At 48.1% G+C, this 19,728-nt stretch overlaps 1 protein-coding gene across 1 annotated transcript; it reads left to right on the top strand.

Moving 5' to 3' along the window:
* The first annotated feature begins 161 nt into the window (after nt 1–161).
* P3H1 (prolyl 3-hydroxylase 1) lies at nt 162–19,098 on the top strand. Its single transcript, XM_055001503.1, has 15 exons — nt 162–608; nt 3,795–3,947; nt 4,871–5,060; nt 6,926–7,057; nt 8,998–9,137; nt 9,772–9,861; nt 11,655–11,707; nt 13,479–13,600; nt 13,751–13,878; nt 14,551–14,646; nt 15,600–15,750; nt 15,985–16,102; nt 16,901–16,976; nt 17,745–17,885; nt 18,276–19,098. The coding sequence occupies exons 1-15, from the start codon at nt 162–164 to the stop codon at nt 18,426–18,428; spliced, it is 2,190 nt and encodes a 729-aa protein (XP_054857478.1). The 3' UTR covers nt 18,429–19,098.
* Nucleotides 19,099–19,728: the final 630 nt, after the last annotated feature.

Here is a 19,728-nt window from a genome sequence, read left to right as displayed (position 1 = left end):
AAAAGAAGCGGTGTGGCTTGATAGGAGAAACGTGATTCGAGGGCGTAGCTTTTGCCGGCATGAAGCTGGAGGCGGAATCCGAGGGGCGTGGCCAGGGGCAGTGGGCGCGGCTTCTGGCCAGACGGGGCGGGGGCTCGGCTGGCTTGTTGGCTCGACCGACGATGGCGCTCCGACGGCTGCTCTGGCTGCTCGCGGCGTGGCTCCCCATCTCCGCCGGGGAGGAGGCGGACCCGGCTCCGCTGCTGCCGCCCGCCGACTTGCTGCTGGCAGCCGGTGCAGAGGCTTACGGGCGAGGGGACTGGGGGGCCGTCATCCTGCACATGGAGCGGGCGCTGCGGGCTCGGGAGGCGCACCGGGCGCGGCTGGTCCGCTGCCGCCTGCACTGCTCCGACTCCAACCGCACCGATGGCGCCCGGACCGATCCGCTCTCGACCGGGCAGCGGCGGCCCCTCGACGACCTCCGCTTCTTCCAGCGGCTCCTCCGCCGCGCCGCCTGCCTCCGCCGCTGCCTCCCCGACGGCGTCTCCCGGTACCTGTTGGGGGAAGAGGCCGAGCTGGAGTTCCGCAAGCGCAGCCCTTACAACTACCTCCAAGTGGCTTATTTCAAGGTATGATTGCTAGCCTCCAGGTGGTGGCTGGAGATATCCCGGAATTACAGCTGGTTTCCAGGTGACTGATATCAGTTCCCCTGGAAAAACTGGCTACTTTGGAGGGCGCACTCTATGGCATTATACCCCATTGAGGCCTCTTCCCTCCCCAAATCCCATCTTCTTCAGGCTCCACCCTTCAGATCTCCAGGAATTTCCCATCCCAGACCTGGCAACCTTATCAAGGTGAGGGGGAAAGGGGCTTGCCAACCTCCACGTGGTGGCTGAAAATCTCCCAGAGATGGCACCTTTGGAGGGTGGACTGTATTGCATTATACCCCACCGAGGTCCCTCCCCAAACCCTTCTGTCCCCAGGTGCTCCTCCCCAAATCTCCAGGAATTTCCCAGCCTGGAGCTGGCACCCCATTCAAAGGATTTAGCGGCCTAGTCTTTTCCAAGACATGATTACTCAGGAGGAAGCCCCAGCCGAGATCCACGAGGAACCGAAGAATTGCTGTGTGCATAGGTAGTTTCAGGTAGGCAGCCATGTGGGTCTGTAGTAGATCAGCAGCACTGGAGTCCAATGGCACCTTAGAGACCAACAAGATTTGGAGCTTTGGAGAGTCAAAACTCCCTTGTTCAGATACCAACTGGCTGGCTGATGATACTGTCGGCAAGGCAGGCCTCCGGAGGCCCACCCTGTGTCCTGTGAGGGCATTCTCTGTGGTGCTATAGTGGCACTCCATTCAGAAAGTTAAGCGGCTGATTGGTGCACGTGGGCGTTCCAAGAGGTGCGCAAGGCGTAACAAGGCCATTCCCAAACAGGAGGATCACCCTTCCTTGAGGCGGTTAACCACTCTCAGGCACCAGTGTGGGTCCACCGTAGTCGTGGTGACCTGCTGTGGAATGCTGGTTTTGGCTTTGGCCAGGGGGCAGATATTGGAGGTCTTTCTGGACAATGGGGCGATGTCCTCCCTCCCCGTGCTACCATCCTTGAATGGATCCCCACAGCAGCATTTGCCACCAGCATCTGATGAATTCCACATCCCCGCGGCATCTCTAATTCACGGAGAAGCGGAGCCTGTTTCCAGTTTAGGAAGCAACATTGAAGAAGGCGTGAATTGTAGACAGTGGGACATGGTGGGGAGAGAAAAGAACAAAAGTAACAAAGGAGCTGGTGTGGTGGACGTCTTTGTAAACCGAGCACTATCCATTGCCCTGCGGTCTGCTTTTAAGGGGCAGTTTTGATGAGCCGAAGCAGGCCAGGCCAGCATTCCCGCTACAATCTCTATTCCAGGGGTTTTTTGCCACATGTTCACTCCAGCCACTTACAACTGGCTCCCCCCCTTCTCTCTCCCTGCAGCTGCAAATCCAGCCCCACCTCTCTTCCGTTCCCTTCCTTCCTTAGGAGGGGCAACATGCCACGTCAAGGGGGCTGAGTCCGGTTGGTGGGAAGGGGGGAAGAGGGAGCCAATTCCACCAGCATGTTGCATTTCAGAACATAATTTTAAATGGGAGCAGAGGAAGCAAACGTGGGAAGAAACATTCTCCCTCCCCATCCCTTCCTCTGCAGCTGGTTTTTAAGCTCTGCTCGGGATAGCTTGGAACCAAACATCCCGGGAATGGTGTGCGATCTGGCCTTTGGAAAAACCAGTGGAGGGAAATGTGATGTGGAAGGGGGGAGTCCTATGGCGATACGAATGGGGTAGTAACTCTCCCCTGCGCTGTTACACTCCTCTGTGCTACTTTTAGTCCCATTTTAGGAAAAGCCTCTCAAATACCTCCCCAGTGAATGATGTTAGATTCACAAATACATCTTCCACACAAGCTTCTGTTACTTTTGTTTACATTGGGCTTTCTGTGACTGCTTTTTGTCACTAAATTACACTTCCGGGGAACCCTTCCCGTGTTATGCTGTGATTGGTCCCCTGGTTGACTTGTCCCCCCCAATACAGTAAAACAGCCATTGCAGGCGGGGGCAGGGGGCTTAGCCCTTAAGCTAAGCAGTGGAAGATATGCTGCTTCCATGCTACAATTTTCAAAACTTGATGCCACCACTAGTCCTTCCGTGCAAAAAAGTATCGTAGCTTTTCACATATGTTGTTCCTTTGCTTTTATTTCTGTTTTAATTTCATAGTGCTATGTTAGTCCAGGGTAGGAGGGCTGGTATTGCAGCAGCCAGGCCTTTGCTGCCTTAGAAGGGCTCTAGCTTTGGTGGACCGAGCAGGGCCAGAAAAAAGTCCCTGCCTGCATTCCGGAGCTATGAAGACCTGCCAAACCCTAAAGTTGCCCAGGCCACGCTCTGTGCTGTTCAGTTGTCCGAGTTTGTGTGGTTGGACTAGAAGAGGAAGAGACTTGAGTCTGAATCGCCTGTCTGCCATGAAACTTACCCGATGACTTTGGAACCAGTTGTTGTGTGTCTCTCAGACAAAACTACCTTGTGGGGTGGTTGTTAGGATGATTTAGAGGAGGGGAGACCCTCATATACCATTCTGCACTCTTTGAAGATGGGAAGTATTTTTTTTTTAAGATGCTCCGAGTGACATACTGCAGAACCCAGGCAAAGTTCTTATTCACCGATGGCTACCAGCAATAGATCACTTTGAAAAGGGATGAGAGGAACTTCAAGACAAGATTATTTCTCCCCTTCTTGACAGACCAACACTTTATGTAGATAAGACCTGCTTGGAGAAACTTTTAATGGATGAAAATCTCCCATCTTATAGCCAAGTTCTGTGCTTGTATGATAAAAGCTCACGGCAAGCAACAAGCTCATACATGGAGACCTATTGCTCCCTCCCTTTTAGTAGGATATTAACAATATTAATGCTTTTAAATGATGCATTTTTATATCTCATATTTTATATACTGGAATTTAGGACTGTTGTAACTGTTGTTGATGGTTCTTAATGGTCATTGACCGTAAGCAAAAAACAACGATAAAAGGGATGCGAAACATTTATGGAGGAGAGATCAGTCAAAGGCTGTCGCCTTGATGGTTTCATGGAACCTCCATGAACGCTGGCAGTCTACCCCTAAATGGCAGTTGGCGAGGTGGTGGTAGCAGCGAGCGATGAGCTCTTTCTTTCCTGTCCAGTTCATAGGCTTCCTAGAGGAATTTTGTTGGCTAGGAAAAAGGATGTTGGATGACACGCACCTTTTAATCTGATTCTTTCACTTTTCGAACCCATGCTTCCTTTTGCTCAGATCAACAAGTTGGACAAGGCTGTCGCCGCCGCCCACACCTTCTTTATGGCCAACCCTGACCACATGGAGATGAGGCAGAACCTGGAGTATTACCAGATGATGGCCGGAGTGAAGGACTCCGACTTCGTGGACTTAGAAGCCAAGCCACATATGGTGAGCGGGCAAGCATGCATGTCCTGATTGATTATTGTTTTGTTTTCTGCTGTGCATTCTTCGAGCTATTGGGCTTTGGTGAACTTCAGCTTGCAACCCAACCTGGTGCAAAGTCTAGCCTCCTTTTTTCGTAAAGCAGGGCAAGTGAGAGTTTGCTCTGGATTCCTAGACAGGGTTGGCATGCTTTGATTAAGAGTCATTTGGGGTAATGATTAGAAATGGGACTAGGGCTAGAAAGTGTCCTGACCTGGATAGCCCAGGTGAGCCTGATCTTGTCAGATCTCAGAAGCTAAGCAGGGTCAACCTTGGTTAGTAATTGGATAGGAGACCTTCAAAGAAGACCAGGGTTGCAGAGGCAGGCAATGGCAATCCACCTCTGTTAGTCTCTTGCCATGAAAACCCCACCAGGGATTGCCATAAGTCAGCTATGACATGACAGCACTCTCCCCCATCAAGGTTCATAGTGTGGCTTATTTTGCATAGGCCATTTTCACACATCTTACCGGCGGCGCAAAACCATGCAAAACTCCTGGAACAATGGCATCTTCCTGGCGTGATTTCCCATCATGACTCCGGTTTGTGGCGCGAATCACACCACAAACCAGCCATCACAGGAAATCACACAAGGAAGTTGCCGTCATTCTGGGAGTTTTGCACGATTTTGCGCGGCCAGTAAGACGCATCAAGATGGCCATAGTTTATGTGGGTAGCCGTGTTGGTCTGCAGTAGAACATCAGGATAGGAGTCCAGTGGCACCTTAGAAACCAATTTTGCATAGTCCTGCTACTTGTAACAAGGAGTGAAAAGCAAAGCGGGGCAATTCAAACTCTATCCTATCATCCCTGGGAAAATCAGTTTGGTGTTTTTTTTGCAGGCACCTGCGTATATGCATGCCTTAAAGCCTCTCCTGTCACTTTTTGTAGCAAGAATTCCGCCTGGGCGTGAGTTACTACACAGAAGAGCAGCCCCAGGCAGCTGTTCTGCACCTGGAAAAGGCACTGGAGGAGTTCTGGATTGCTGACACGGAGTGCCGAGCCCTCTGCGAGGGACCGTATGATTACGAAGGCTACAATTACATGGAATACAATGCCGACCTTTTCCAAGCTATTGTTGGTGAGCTGTGTGCAACATCCAGGGAATGTTGTGTGAAAAGAAAGGGAAGTGGGGCTGTTTAAATACCCCTGTGACAATTTCTCCCTAGACCTTGGAGTTCCAGGTGGGGACAGCGGTCTGTCGGTCTTCAGTTTTTGCCCAAAGTCCTGCACGGGTGCAGTTCTGCAACCATTTGTGCAATACTTTTTCTTATCCGTATTATCTATGTGCCCAAGTGCGCCCTCTCATAGATGAAATCACAGTGGCAAAAGGGATCTTGAGGCAGATGCCCAATCTCATTGCAACTTAATTTTGTGGCACCATGATTGCTCATGTGCATGAAGGAATTCTGAAGCCTCCACATAGTTCCTTTCTGCCCTGTGACTGATTCACCACTGAGAGTTTCTCTGCACAAGACATCTTACACAGGGATGCTCAAGTGTAGGGAGAGGTAGTGTTAGCCCAGAAGCATAGTTTAAAAAGAGGGAGCAAGCAGAGATCTCTCCTGAGAGAGTTTGTTAATTTCATCTTTGCCTCCCAGAAGACGCTGTCAATTTCACCTCTCCTTTGGGGAGGCGAAAATAAAATTAACAAACCCTCTGGGGAGCAATCTTGCTTGGCTCTGTGTAGGGAGCCAGTGTGTAGTGTTAATTTTTAGAGTGCTAAACTGGGGAGACTGATTCAAATCACCCATTTCCTCATGAAGCTCACTGGGTAACCTTGAACTAGTCCCTTTCTCTCAACCTAGCCTTCCTTACAGGGTTGTTGTGACGATAAATTTGTAGAGGGGAGGAGAACCATGTATACTCCCTTGTAAGAGATGTGGGATAAAAATGTATGGCCTGAAATCACAGTAGATAAAATCGCAGAAGTAGACAAAAATGAATGCAGTTTGTATTGTTGAGTGGAATATGGATAGGTAAAAAAGTCCACCTCACCAATATATTTTTTTTTAGTTGCGATTGGGAAAACGACTGGCATCTCTGTTGCCCTCTGTCTTTTCCCCCCTCATAAGTTTTAAAGCAGCTAGGGAAGAAGAGTTTTTTTTTGATGGGGGGGAAATTGCTGCCGTCCCAACAACACTTTCCTAGGAGTTGAATTAAATGGGCCTGCTGAATAAAATGAGACTTACTTCTAAATAAACCTGCTCCGGATTGCTCGCACGGTGTGGGGAGAGAGAATGAACCTCTTGCCTTCCCCAGTGCTGCAGCCCTGGACTGGATTAAGGGGCGTCTGTTGGCAGCTTCAAAACCAGCCAATCTTATCACCAGCGGGTGTCCCCCTTCTTCCACCTAAGACCACCACTTTTTCTGGGGCTGCCCTGAGCCATCTTCTATACCCATATACGGACTCCCAAATATTTATTTAAATTGCCTGAGCCTGGACTACTTTAATCACTTTTAAAAGATTATTATTGATTTTATGGTTTTGTGATTAATTCACTGTGTTTTATGAGTGTCGTTAGCCGCCCTGAGCCCATTTGTGGGGAGGGCGGGGTATAAATCAAATCAAATAAATAATAATAAATGATTCCAGCATCAGCTTTCACAAGGCAGAGCTTTCTTCGTCAGATGCATTGGAGTGTCTATTGAAAGCAGCAAAATGTATACGTGGAATTTGTTCTTGGTGCAGAAAAAGAGAGGAGAAGAGAAGGAGAAGCCAACGTAAGAAAAAGAACGAGAGGGTCATCAGTCCATTCAGAGTGGGAGAGAACCACTCTCTACTGTTGCTAGACTGGCAGAGTAGGGTCAACAGAGAATCTAATTATGGAAAACACAGGGCGAGGCACGTGAAGTAGAAACAGTAGGACAGTACAGAGACGTGTAAAGTTATAGCAGAATTGAGTAACAGTTTTAAACCGACAATGGCTTTTTCATGTTGGCCAGATCATTACCTGCAAGTCTTGAGCTGCAAGCAGGCGTGCGCGACGGAACTCGCTACTCAGACTGGCCGGGAGAAGCCCCTGGAAGATTTCCTTCCATCGCATTTCAACTACTTGCAGTTTGCCTACTACAACAGTAAGTTACGAAGGGTCCAGTGCATGGCGCTGCTCTCTTCCTTTCTCAGCTGGTTGGGAAGGGAGTCAGTTTGGTGTAGTGGTTAAGAGCGCGGGACTCTAAATCTGGGTTTGATTCCCCACTTCTCCACTGGAAGCCAGCTGGGTGACCTTGGGTCCGTCACAGCTTCTAGGAGCTCTCTCAGCCACACCCACCTCACAGGGTGTTTTGTTGTGGGGATAATAATAACTTTGTAAACTGCTCTGAGTGGGCATTAAGTTGTCTTGAAGGATGGTATATAAATCAAATATTATTATTAGTGAAGGAGGCTTAATTTCCTCCGCTCCAGATTTGGATGAAGGAAGCAGTCTGGGATGATTTGCCATGTGGCATATTGTGCTGAGATTCAAAGTTCTCTAGAGGTACTTGGGAATGAGGCCCTTGGCATGGAAGCCGGTGGGACATAGTGGTAAGAGTGCCGGACTAAGATCTGGGAGACCCCAGTTCGAATCCTCACTCTGCTGTGGAAGCTTGCCAGGTGACCCTGAGCCAGTTGCACACTCTCAGCCTGACCTACCGCACAAGGTTGTTGTGATGATAAAATGCAAGAGAGGAGAACAATGTAAGCTGTTTTGGGTCACCACTGAAGAAAGGGCAGGGTATAAACTAAGTAAATAAATACATTTGGATACCGCACATCTGGGCTGCATCCTAAGAAGAGTGGGTGATATTTAGCAGTCTCTGTTGGTACATTATTTGCAAAATAATTAAACTGATTGACATTGTTTCTAGCAGTTAGCATATAACCACAAATTGGTATGTAGTCCAACCTAGAAGCTGTTTTTCAGGGTCTTGGGCAAGAGGCATCTTCCCCAGTCTGATTCTTAGGCTCTTTAAGTGGAAACTGCAGGGACTCGTGAGAGGATGTGGCTCAGTGGTAGAGCATCTGCTTGGCATGCAGAAGGTCCCAGGTTCAATCCCCAGCATCTCCAGCTAAAAGGATCAGGCAGGAGGTGATGGGAAGGACTTCTGCCGGAGACCCTGGAGAGCTGCTGCCAGTCTGAGTAGACAATACTAGCCTGGATGGCCAATGGTCTCATTTGGTATAAGGCAGCTTCACGTATTCATGTGATGGAACTGGAGGCTTATTACATGATGGGGACTGTATCTGTCCTGCCCTGGATAGGCCAGGTGAGCCTGATCTCATCTGATCTCGGAAGCTAAGCAGGGTCGGCCTTGGCTAGTAATTGGATGGGAGGCCTCCCAAAAAGACCAGAGTTGCAGAGGCAGGCGATGGCAAACCACCTCTGATAGAGATGATCTTAATTGGAGATGCCGCAGACTGAACCTGGGACCTTCAACAGGCAGACCTTGCTTGTTATTTATTCTCTGTTCAAATGGTTGTAATTGAAGTGATGCGTATCTTTCAACTGCAAAAAAAGCACATTAAAGGCACCTATGCTGGTACTGGGAGTGGAATTCAAATATCCAGGGATTTTTGCTTAGAAAAAAATGTACTCAGCTATTTGCAGCTGTTTCCAGTAGATGGCGCTCTTTGCATGTACCCAGAAGCAAAGATTTCGCTTGTGGGGAAGGCTGTGATTTCTTTTTGCAACACGGAAAGTTTTCTCTTCCTAACTTATTGGCAGTTTGTTTGTGATTGGCTGTTGACTTTTTTTAAGGCGGAAGATTTCCCTCAAGTTTCACTACAGACAGTATAGCTAAATGGAAACTCTCTGTTCAGAGGCAGAATACTAAGAACACCATGCAATGGGGGGCATCTTGTTAGTTCTGACTTTCTGTCTTTTCTCTTGGTTGTGCGGATGGACTTCCAGAAAGATGACGTTGTGCAAGGAATCCTGATTGTTGTTGCATTCTGTCAAATTGCCGTTTCCCAAAGCAACTAACCCTGCCCCTGCCATGGCTTCAGTTCACGGGCTGTTTTTTCCCCTCTTTTCCAGGCGGCAACTACGAGAAGGCCATTGAGTGTGCCAAAACCTATTTGCTTTTCTTCCCCAACGACGAAGTGATGAAGCAGAACTTGGCTTACTACACGGCTGTTCTGGGGGAGAATCTGGCCGGGCCCCTCCACCCGAGAGAGGTAAGCATTCTCAGAAAACATCTTCCTGACCCAGAGCAAGAATCTCGAGTGTGCCGTTAGAGAGTCAGCATCAAGTGTAAGCAAGCTGGGCGCTAGTTAAGACCCCAGAGGGAAACCCATGTGCTGCAGAAGACAGGGGGTCTCTCTCCTGTTCCCCAATGTAAAAAAATTCCTTGGGACTGCAAAGGAAATGGAGCGTCCAGCTACGACAAGCTCTGTTATCTCTTTTCAGCATCCCTTCCAACAGAAAATGGGAGATCGCCCCAGAACTCCTGCAACATGGCAGGAGTCTTGGGGCCAATCTTCTAGTTCTTGCTGGAAAGAGCTGCAGCCTTTCCACGCTCCTTTTAGAGACTCCCTGGCACCAATATCATTACCTGCCCATCGCTTAAAATTATTGCTGAAGGTCCTCCTCAGTTGTCTAAAGTCAGGCGGACTGGAACAAGAAACGAGGGTCTTCTTAGCTGTGGCAACCTGCCACTGAAAGTTGGGAGGGTACAACGCCGTGCTTCCGAAGTTGTTCCTAACCATTGAGGCAGGTTCATACGGGAAAGGGCAGTTCCATTTCCACCTCCCAGCCAGTCAATAAAGGTTAGTTTGATGACCTGATCTGTGCCCCATCCCGGCTTTGCAGAATGTCCAGGCCTACTGGCGGCGCAGTCTCCTGGAGAAAGAGCTGCTCTTCTTTGGCTACGATGTCTTTGGGATTCCCTTTGTGGACCCGGTAAGTTGCATGTCCTGCGAGCCTGTCATTGCATGAAGGAACTGAGTCAGGCTGTTATTGCAAGAATGAGAGGCGCCCCGTGGAGCTTACGGTGTCAGTTTCGACAGCGGAGAAAGAGTATCGAAGGTCACACGAGACCCGGTTGTGAGCAAACAATACATGCTCGGGGCTGAAGTAGGCACAATATCGGGGGATCAGAGTCGTCCCCAAGATGTCATTTTAGCTGCAAAATAAACCGCTCAGGGTGGGGGAAAGACAAAATATGGGTTGGGGTTGCAGTGTTGCAAGAAAGGGAGGGGTTACCTTTTCCCCAGGAAAAAAAAATGCACCCTGTTTCCCCAGCCAGGCACCAACAGGAAGTAAAAATAGGCTAATTATACGGGTACTTAGCTTTGTTTCCTGTCAACCCCCAAAAAGTTCAAGATGGCCATTTTAGGTAGGAGGAACATTGGCTGGGGAGAGTTAAAACCATTCCCCAGTGGCTTGGTCTCAGTCCATATTCTTTCCCCACTCTTGGCGGCTGCATTTTTCAGTTAAGTTGCACATCAAGAGATTCTGTCACAGATTTCCAGCATCTTTTTGCAGTGAGGCTTCATTCATGGTGCACATGGGATGTGCATAGATTGGGCAGTGAAACTCCTTCCAGCCTCTCCTCCAGAGAGAGCTTTGTGGAGGGGAGACCGTTTTTCCAGTTTGCAGCCGCCGCTGGACTTGCTTGGTACCAACTGGCCATCACACCAGTCGGAACGGCCCATCTCCCAGCAAGGTCTGATTGGCTAGTGTCAGTCACAAAGCCGCCCCGTACTGCAAAAGGATTTTTAAGCAATGTTAAAATGTTGGGGGGGGGTTTAAAAATCCACTAAAGGTCAGGTGGAAGGTGCAGTAAGCCAGGCAGGCAGTTAGAAAAACAATGAAGCAGCCAGCCTTCTTGAAGTGGGATAGAGAGAGTATGATGATCCATACTCGGTTCAAAACCAAGGTCTTGCCTCTTTGCAGGAGCGAATGGGAGGGACCTTGCAACTCAGAAGCCAACACCTGCTCCTCGTTCCACATACATCTGTTTGCAGCCACACATGGAAGAAAAAATATGCAAACAAGCTGTGAAATCTAACTGATAAATGTTTCTGTTATAATTCAATCAAATTTATAGCAATATTATAATCAACTTGAACAAGAGAAACAATATATATACAGGGTGGATGATTACAGAGGGCAAGGCATCATATAAATATAATTCAGCAAAAATTCTTGTGCATCATTTCTTCTTTGCTGCCTCTCATTGTTTCATTGCATGAGACCCTATACACCGTTTCTTCAAAAGAAATTTATTGCATTGAAGACCTTCTTGCATCGTCATACTATAAACCTACGGGGACTTTGGTGATTACTGTATAGACCTCTGGTCAATTTTAGGCATAAGCACTTTAATATTGCACAAGAATTTTTGCTGAATTATATTTATATGATGCCTTGCCCTTTGTAATCACCCACCCTGTATATATATTGTTTCTCTTGTTCAAGTTGATTATAATATTGCTATAAATTTGATTGAATTATAACAGAAACACTTATCAGTTAGATTTCACAGCTTGTTTGCATATTTTTTCTGTATATTACCGTGATACTCTATTTGCTTGCCACACATTGAAGGGCAGGAGAGTAAGCCAAAATAATGGAGCCCAAGGGCTTCTGGGAAATTTGGTCTTTGAGGAGGTCTTTGGAAGGGGGAGTTGGCTTCACCTAACAGTCCAGGGGGACCCATTCTATTACCTCCCTTCCCCTTTGTTTTGAAGGACACGTGGACCCCGGCGACGGTGATTCCCAAGAGACTACGGGAAAAACAGAAGTGAGCCCTTCCGAATTGCATGCGCTTTCTAATGCTGTCTCCTCCCCAGGTTCTTTCTTCCTTCTTTTTTTAAAGTACAGAGCTAAATTTGATTATGGGGGAATTTGAGCTAGACTAACGGATGTACGTGCAGACGTCTTATTGTCAGGGATTCAGCAATGGTTGTAGATCAAGATGGGTAGCCGTGTTATTCTGTCTGTAGCAGTGGAAAAAAGCAAGAGTCCAGTTGCACCTATAAGACTAACAAAATTAGTGATTATGCAGTCGTAATTGTAACTGCTGAATTGCAACTGATAACGAAGCTCAAGACAATACATCCTCCTGGACTGAATCGAGACAAAGACTTCCTCTCTCATTACCAAACAGTGAAAAACTGTCCACCACGGTATGCATGCAAAATATTATAAGTCTTCCTGATGTTGCCCCCTCACAATACAAAATGTCGCTGTTTTAAATGGTGTTTTAATATTTATAGAGATGTAATGTTTTAAATTGTTTTTAAATGTCGTTAGCCGCCCTGAGCCCGCTCACAGGGAGGGCGGGATATAAATTTGAAATAATAAATAAATAAATAAAATTACCAATGCTAATTTCTCCACACCCACTACCCCTCTGCATACCCCACCCTATTCAATCACGCCTGCCTTTGTCATTCACTGGCTATTATCATTCAGCTTCTGTAATCACGCCACTCTTCGAGATATATGGACAGGTGGACTCACATTCTAGCTCTATCTGAAGAGGTGAGCTGTGGCTCATGAAAGCTCTTACCCTACCACTAATTTTGTTAGTCTTAGAGGTGCGACTGGACTCTTGCTCTTCACCCATGGTTGGTTTGTGTAGCACAAGGGGAAGGCGGCATCCAGGCAGAGACCACAATGCTCCCATGAGATCAAGCTTTGTGGGGTGTAATTTTTGCCCCGTTGTGGGAACACAACAGGTAGCTCATCGCAGTACATGTGAAGTCCCCAGGAGATCAATAGCACCCACCCAGGGTTGTTTCAGGTCAAGGAAAATGGCATTGGAAGGAGGGCTAAGCCCCTTCTCTTTGACTGCTGTGGTCCTGATCTGAATTGGGCCTGCATAAACCAGAGAAGCTAGGGGCCGCTTTCACACTGCTTACCGGCCGTGGAACATTGCGCCGAGCTCCCAGAACGACAGCGTCTTCCTGGTGCGTCTTCCTTGCGCGAGAACAGTTCTCGTGCAAAATCGTGCAAGACGCTGTCGTTCCAGGAGCTCAACACAATGTTCCGTGGCCAGTAAGCAGTGTGAAAACGGCCAGGGTTTCAGAATGTGTCTCTCTAACTGACCTGGGAGCATTCCCCAGGGAAAACATAACGTGTAGCTAAACCCAGAGAGAGATACATACATGCATGTTACCTGGTAGTGTATTCCCCTCCCTTCATCTGCTCGTACCACTTAGTCGGGGGCCACAGAGGAGACATTGGACTCTGACCGAATGCTTAGATTCAGCATCAATCGTTATTGTCGTTATCCCTGTCGTTATTGTCGTTATCCCTGTCGTTATAAGACAGGGATGCCCCACCCCAGAATTCGCTTTCTGGGGTTTTTTTTATGCTTCGCTATTCACGACCCTGCAGTGTAATCCAAAGGGGATCAGCTTGAGTTTAATAAATGTTATTTATTTCCTGCATGCCCTCCATGGAGCTTCCGGTCATTCTCCACTGTCTCAGATCAGCCCCTGACTTTGTTCTCTGCCCCTCTTTGGCCTTTCGTGGGGCTGATCTCCCCCTGCCTCTGTGTCCTCCAGGGTGGAGCGCGAGACGGCGGCCCGCATCTCCGAAGAGATTGGCAATCTTATGAAGGAGATCGAGACGTTGGTGGAGGAAAAAACCAAGGAGTCCACGGACATGAACAAGCTTGTGCGGGAAGGTGAGGGGGGAGAACGTGGTTGCTGGATTACCAGAGGGGCAGGGGGGCTTGTTCTGTTGCAATGCCTGCCTGTATATGCTGTGCCTCTAAACTTTGCACCTCTCCCGCGTAAGCAATCCCTCCAACTCCGTGGTCTCCCCCTCCATACAGGGGGCCCCTTGGTGTATGATGGTCTCAGCGTCACCATGAACTCAAAGTCGCTGAACGGCTCCCAGCGGGTGGTGGTCGATGGAGTCCTCTCCGATGAGGAATGTAGGGCCCTGCAGCGATTAACTAATGTGAGTAGCTTCTCCCTCTAGTGAAGAGTGGTTTACTCCGATGGCAGCTCTGGGAGGTCTCTGACCTGCCTTGGGCCCCAGAATACCTGGCCAAAAGGCGAGTATATAAATACTTTAAATAAGCCTATTTCAGCTTGCTTCTTTAAGGCTGGTTGATTCCGCACACATTGGATAATGCACTTTCAATGCACTTTATCAATCGTTTGAGGATTAGAAGTGCATTATCCAATGTGTGCGGAATCACTCGCTGTGTGCAGAGATACGTAAATGGTGAGCCTGCCGTGGAGCCAAACGAGTCCCTTTTTCAACGAGGCATCCACTAACACATGCGAGTTCCGTTCTTCCTATTGGTGCAGCCAGTTGCTCCTGGAAAGTGCCGATTGACTGATAATGTGACAATCGTAACACCCTCCCCTCCCCTTTGCATGGCCTGCACAGAGTGCTGATTGGCTGTGCTGTGACATTCTGAATATCTTTGTGATGGTCACGTGCCGGACAGTTGCAGAGTCTGGCTGCCCCAGAGCACTGACCGATTACTCCTTTGCCGCAACGGCAACGGCAGTCCAGAGCCATCTTCCAATATGGAGCCTGCCCAATAAAACTATTTAAATGTATATCTTAAGCAATTGTAGTAAAAATGAATATTTCTCTTCTCCCCCACCCCCTCCCCAGGCAGCTGCCTCCGCCGGGGATGGCTATCGTGGGAAGACCTCCCCTCATACCCCCAGCGAGACATTTTATGGTGTAACCGTCTATAAAGCCCTTAAGGTAGGCTGAAAAGAATTGTATGTGCTGAGATTTTTTAACTTGGATTTATGCTGTTGATGAGATCTCATTGTTTTGGAAGGGTGTAAAAGTCAGCAGCTGTTGTGAGAATTGTAAATGCTTGCATTTGGGCGTATTCCTCCGGATTTTGAAAGTGGTCCACTTAGGCTCGAAATTACCTGGCGCCAATGAGATGCTGTTTTGACTTCAAGGGGAGGCCTCTGGGGGGATTTGGCAGGGGTTTTTTTTTACATAATTAAAAGCAAACCTTAAAAAATTACAATTACACATAGACTAATAAAACAAACAAAACCATCTAATCATCATACCAAAAAGCATGCATAATACAGGGAAAAAAACAAACAAAAAAAATAATCAATCTAACCTAAAAAGTTTCCGATTTTCTCCAGAACAAAAATTCGTATCATGTCAAATCTACACTTTCTCCATGCAATGATTAACAGCTCTTTTTTCTAATGTCAAAATCCCTTAATCCATAAAGCCATAAATCATCATATCTATTTCATATAAATCGTCTTATGAAAGAATTTTTCAGATTTCTGGCAGCATGGAAAGATCGGGGGTAAAGATTGGAAAAAGTAGTTATCTGTACCTCCTTTCTCCACCACAGTTGCATACGTTCTGTTTCAGTATTTTCTTCTACTTTGTATTGGATTCTTGCTACCGCTATGTCTTTTAAACTTGTATCTATTTGTCTTACGGCATTGTTTGGGGAAATGTCCTTGATACTGTACGGAAACGTACTTAATACAGATTGTACTAATCTCATACTGTGCCATCCACCTTGAGTCTCAGTGAGAAAGGTGGACTATAAATAAATAAATATTTGGGGAGTCTCCATTGATGGGGTGGTGGAGGCGGGGAAGTTGCTTGCCTGAAATTTAGGCAAGAACCCGGCCGCTTGACCCTTCCTGTTTATGCTCTCTTCTCCACAGCTGGGACAGGAAGGCAAAGTCCCAATGCACGGCGCATATCTCTATTACAACGTGACCGAGAAGGTCCGCCGCGTGATGGAGTCCTACTTCCGCCTGGACGTGCCTCTGTACTTCTCTTATTCCCATCTGGTATGCCGCACTGCTATAGATGGTAAGCGAGGGATATATGCCGTGCCAAGCATTAGCCTTACGTTTCCAAGCTTGCCGCAGGGACTAGAGAATTGCGCAGCGTTTGCATTTGCAGTTTGTCGAAATGAGCGGAGACTCTCGGGATGCTGAATGCTTACCACTCCATGCACTGGCAGAACTGCAAAATGCAGCCACGCTAGCGCCAACATTGCACAGTCTGATGTCGCCTCTCTCTTCCTGCCCGTCTTCTCCACAGAGAAGCAGGAGGACCGGACAGATCCCAGCCACCCCGTGCACGTGGACAACTGCATCCTTAATGCAGAGGCCCTGGAGTGTGTTAAGGAACCGCCAGCATATACGTTTCGAGATTACAGGTGACAAGCTGTGGGGAGAATGAAATGGGGCAGCCAGCAGGAGGAGGTGATTTAGAATCTCCCTGACTGTTGAGTCTCTTGGTGTGTAGACCCCAAAGGTTCCTTAGACGCCTCTCGATTTCTTCTCTAAGAGTTCCCCCCCTGCTTTCAGGACCACACTGATAGGCCTGATTCCCCCATTGGGGCCATATTGGCTGGTGGGTTTGGCCAGCCCTCCCTTACAAAGCTCTGTGCAGATCACCTTGTGATACAAGGTGTAGGCAAAGGCGACATTGACATTTTTGCTCAGTCTGCCAATAAAGGTAGTCCTTTAGAAGTGGAGTGTGCTGCAGCGAGGACTAGAAACTTGTGGTTTCAATGGAAAGGTGAGAGTCTTAAAGTGCAGGTGAAGAAGAGTTGGTTTTATACCGTGCCCTTCAGTACCAGAAGGAGTCTTGGAGCAGCTTCCAATCACCTTCCTTTCCTCTCCTCACAACAGACACCTTGTGAGGTGGGTGGGGCTGAGAGAGCTCTGAGAGAGCTGTGACTGACCCAAGGTCACCCAGCTGGCTTCATGCAGAGGAGTGGAGAATCAAACCTGGCTCTCCAGATTACAGTCCTGCCGCTCTTAACCACTACACCAAACTGGCTCTCAGCAGGCTTTTTGAAGGTGCTGTTTGATTCTTTGGGATTCCATTCCTGGAGGCAGAGATGTGGTCCTCGTAAACGAGACCAAAAATGCAAGCAGGAGGCTGGTTTCACCAGGGAGCACTGGAGCAGGTGCTGAAAACTCTTTTGTGTTATTTCCTAATTCTCTAGCGCCATCCTGTATTTAAATGGGGATTTTGAGGGCGGAGCCTTTTACTTCACTGAGCTGGATGCCACAACGATAACGGTAAATGCATTGTTCCGTTGCACCCCTAAGGCTTGGGTGTACTCTGTGCTTCAAAGAGGTGGGAGGGGAGGAAGAAAAGGCGCATTAAATGAACTCGAGCATTGCCTCGTGAGCTGCATTGGCTCAAGATACCCTGAAGCGAGCAGTTTGCAGGGCACGGGCCCAAGAGTTAACAGTAGGCATATCTGACACTCGCCGCCTTTTCCTGTGCGCTGCCTCTGGTTGAGAACAGGGTCAATGGGGTGTGTGTGTGGAATCCCAGGTTCAAACCCCCGTTTGGCAGGGTTGCCCTTATGAGTCTACTTACATCTTTGCCAGCCTACCTCACAGGGGAGGGGAGGGGGTGGACATGGGAAACATCCAAATATGCCATCAGCCACGTGACGTCTGCAATGGAACAGTCCCGGAAGGGCGGTACTTTGTGATGCTTCTGAACATGTAGCCTTGCCCTGTGTCAAAGGGAAAGGGGGTGAGAAAGCCCTGCCAGTATGAAGTAATGGTTTTGCAGTTCCCACATTGATCCCTATATTTTATTTATTTCAACTTTTATTCTACCCTCCCTGCACAAGCAGGCTCAGAGCAGATTACATCAATAAAAACGTTTATAATAAAGCTTGCACCTTAAAACGCTTTTAAAACCAAAAGAACACAACAATCGAAATATCAGTTTTAAAATAATACAGATAGTAGCCATCAGCTAATCAGAGGCAATTAGTCTGCCACTTAAACCTGCCATTTAAAAACTGGATGCTGGATTTTGTTTCCCAGGCTGAAGTGCAGCCGCAGTGTGGTCGGGCAGTGGGGTTCTCGTCAGGCTCTGAAAACCCTCATGGAGTGAAAGCTGTAACCAAGGGTCAGCGCTGCGCCATTGCCTTGTGGTTCACCATGGACCCCCGCCATAGCGAACGGGTAAGTAATAGCAGCCCTCCACCACTTCTTTCCATATCCACCTACCCCCAGCAATTCTCCTTCCCCATATCAAGGGCCTGTTTTTACTGTTCATTAAAAACCTGCACCAAGAAAAGCTGGCTGTTCTGCCATCACTGTGCAGCTCAAGCCAATTTGCATGATTCCTTTTCCTCGGCATAGTTTTGTAACTTTTACCTATCTGTTCTATTGATACCGTGTTTTGACTTTGTGGTTCCTTTTGTGAACTTTTCATAAAATAGCCGTTTAAAAAAATATATATAATATAGGGGACCTTGTCATAATAAGCCATTATCAAGGTCTGTTCTGGCCCCCTTCCGTCGCTCGCCATCAAAGCCCAGCCCCTTCACAAGCTCTTTGCATCTTCTGCAGGATCGGGTGCACGCCGATGACCTCGTGCGCATGCTGTTCCATACGGAAGAGACAGAACTACCTCCGGAGCAGGCGACGGCAACGGAAGCCCCTCTTCCGGGCCCGACAGAAGCTCCTAAAGCAGGCCCTGATTCCAGCAAAGACGAACTTTAACTTGCTGCTGCTTTTACAGAGTCCATCTGGGCTCGATCCAGGCAACAAGGATGACTTGGTTGGGCCTATGGGAAACTGCCTGGACAGCAGCCTGTGGATGGAGGCCCTCTTCTGGCATGCAAATAAGACGGATTGCAACTGCCTTCCAAGGGCTGGGAGCAAGGTGCTTCCTGGGCACGGTTGCAATACTTGGAAAGGAGACCGGGGCAGAGAATATCTTCTGTTGCCTTTCTCTCCCTTGCTCCAGGGTACATTTCCCCCCTCCAAGGTGCCTTATTTTGTCCCCAAAACAAACACCCATCAATACAGCTCCTTTACCCTAAAGCATCTTCACAGCCGGGAAGATACCTAGCTCCTACAAGAGGAGGTGCCACTTCCACTGGAGATGAGCTAGGATCCTGCCACCAGCTGCAGAGTTGGCATAGGGGAGCAGCTGAAAGGCTTGTACTTTGACCAGAGTTCAAATCCCGGCTTGTCCACGACAAACCTTCGGCCTGTCACCATCTCCTAGACTTGTCCTACCTACCAGGGCTGTTGTGAGGATGAAGTGGGATAGCACACATGCACTGCTGTGAGTTCCATGGAAAAGAATTGTAATCGTATAAGGTGGCCGCCACTTCCCATCATCACACATGTTCGTAAATTAAAAAAGAAAACTTGTTGTTTTGGATATATTGCTTTGCCTTAAGAAATGAGCTGGTTCGTGTCAGAACAGGAAATCCAGGCCCTGACCTGCATAGCCCAAGCAAGCCTGATCTCATCAGATCTCAGAAGCTAAGCAGGGTTGGCCTTGGTTAGTAATTGGATGGGAGACCTCCAAGGAACACCTGGGTCTCTATGCAGAGGAGAGCAGCAGCAAACCACCTCTGTTAGTCTTTTGCCTTAAAACCCCACAGGAGTTGCCATGAGTTGACTATGACTTGATGGCACTTTCCACCACCAGCAGGGAGACTGGAGTGCAGATTCTTGCTGGTCTGAAAGCTCACCTGCTGACTAAGAGCCATTCATTCTTAGCCTCACCTACCTCACAGGGTTGTTGGTTGGATAAAAATGGGAGAGAACAGCCACACTGGCCACCCTGACCTCCTTTTGAGGAAGAGCCATGGTTAAAAGGTGGCTAAGGAAGATGTACTGTGCAAGGAGAAAAAGCTTCTGAACAGAAAAAATAACTTCTCATTCAGCTTCTACATTTCTGAGATATGTGATTGATGCACACTTTAAACGAAAAGAACTCCTCTCTGTTACGGAAACTTCTGTTGGCTACCAAGAAACATTTATTTACTTCATTTGGTGGAGAGTG

Source organism: Eublepharis macularius, chromosome 17 (assembly GCF_028583425.1).
Source record: "Eublepharis macularius isolate TG4126 chromosome 17, MPM_Emac_v1.0, whole genome shotgun sequence".
In the NCBI taxonomy this organism is placed as follows: domain Eukaryota; kingdom Metazoa; phylum Chordata; class Lepidosauria; order Squamata; family Eublepharidae; genus Eublepharis; species Eublepharis macularius.
The sequence above is the reverse complement of the archived record's forward strand: the minus strand, read 5'-3'. Positions and strand labels throughout refer to the sequence as shown.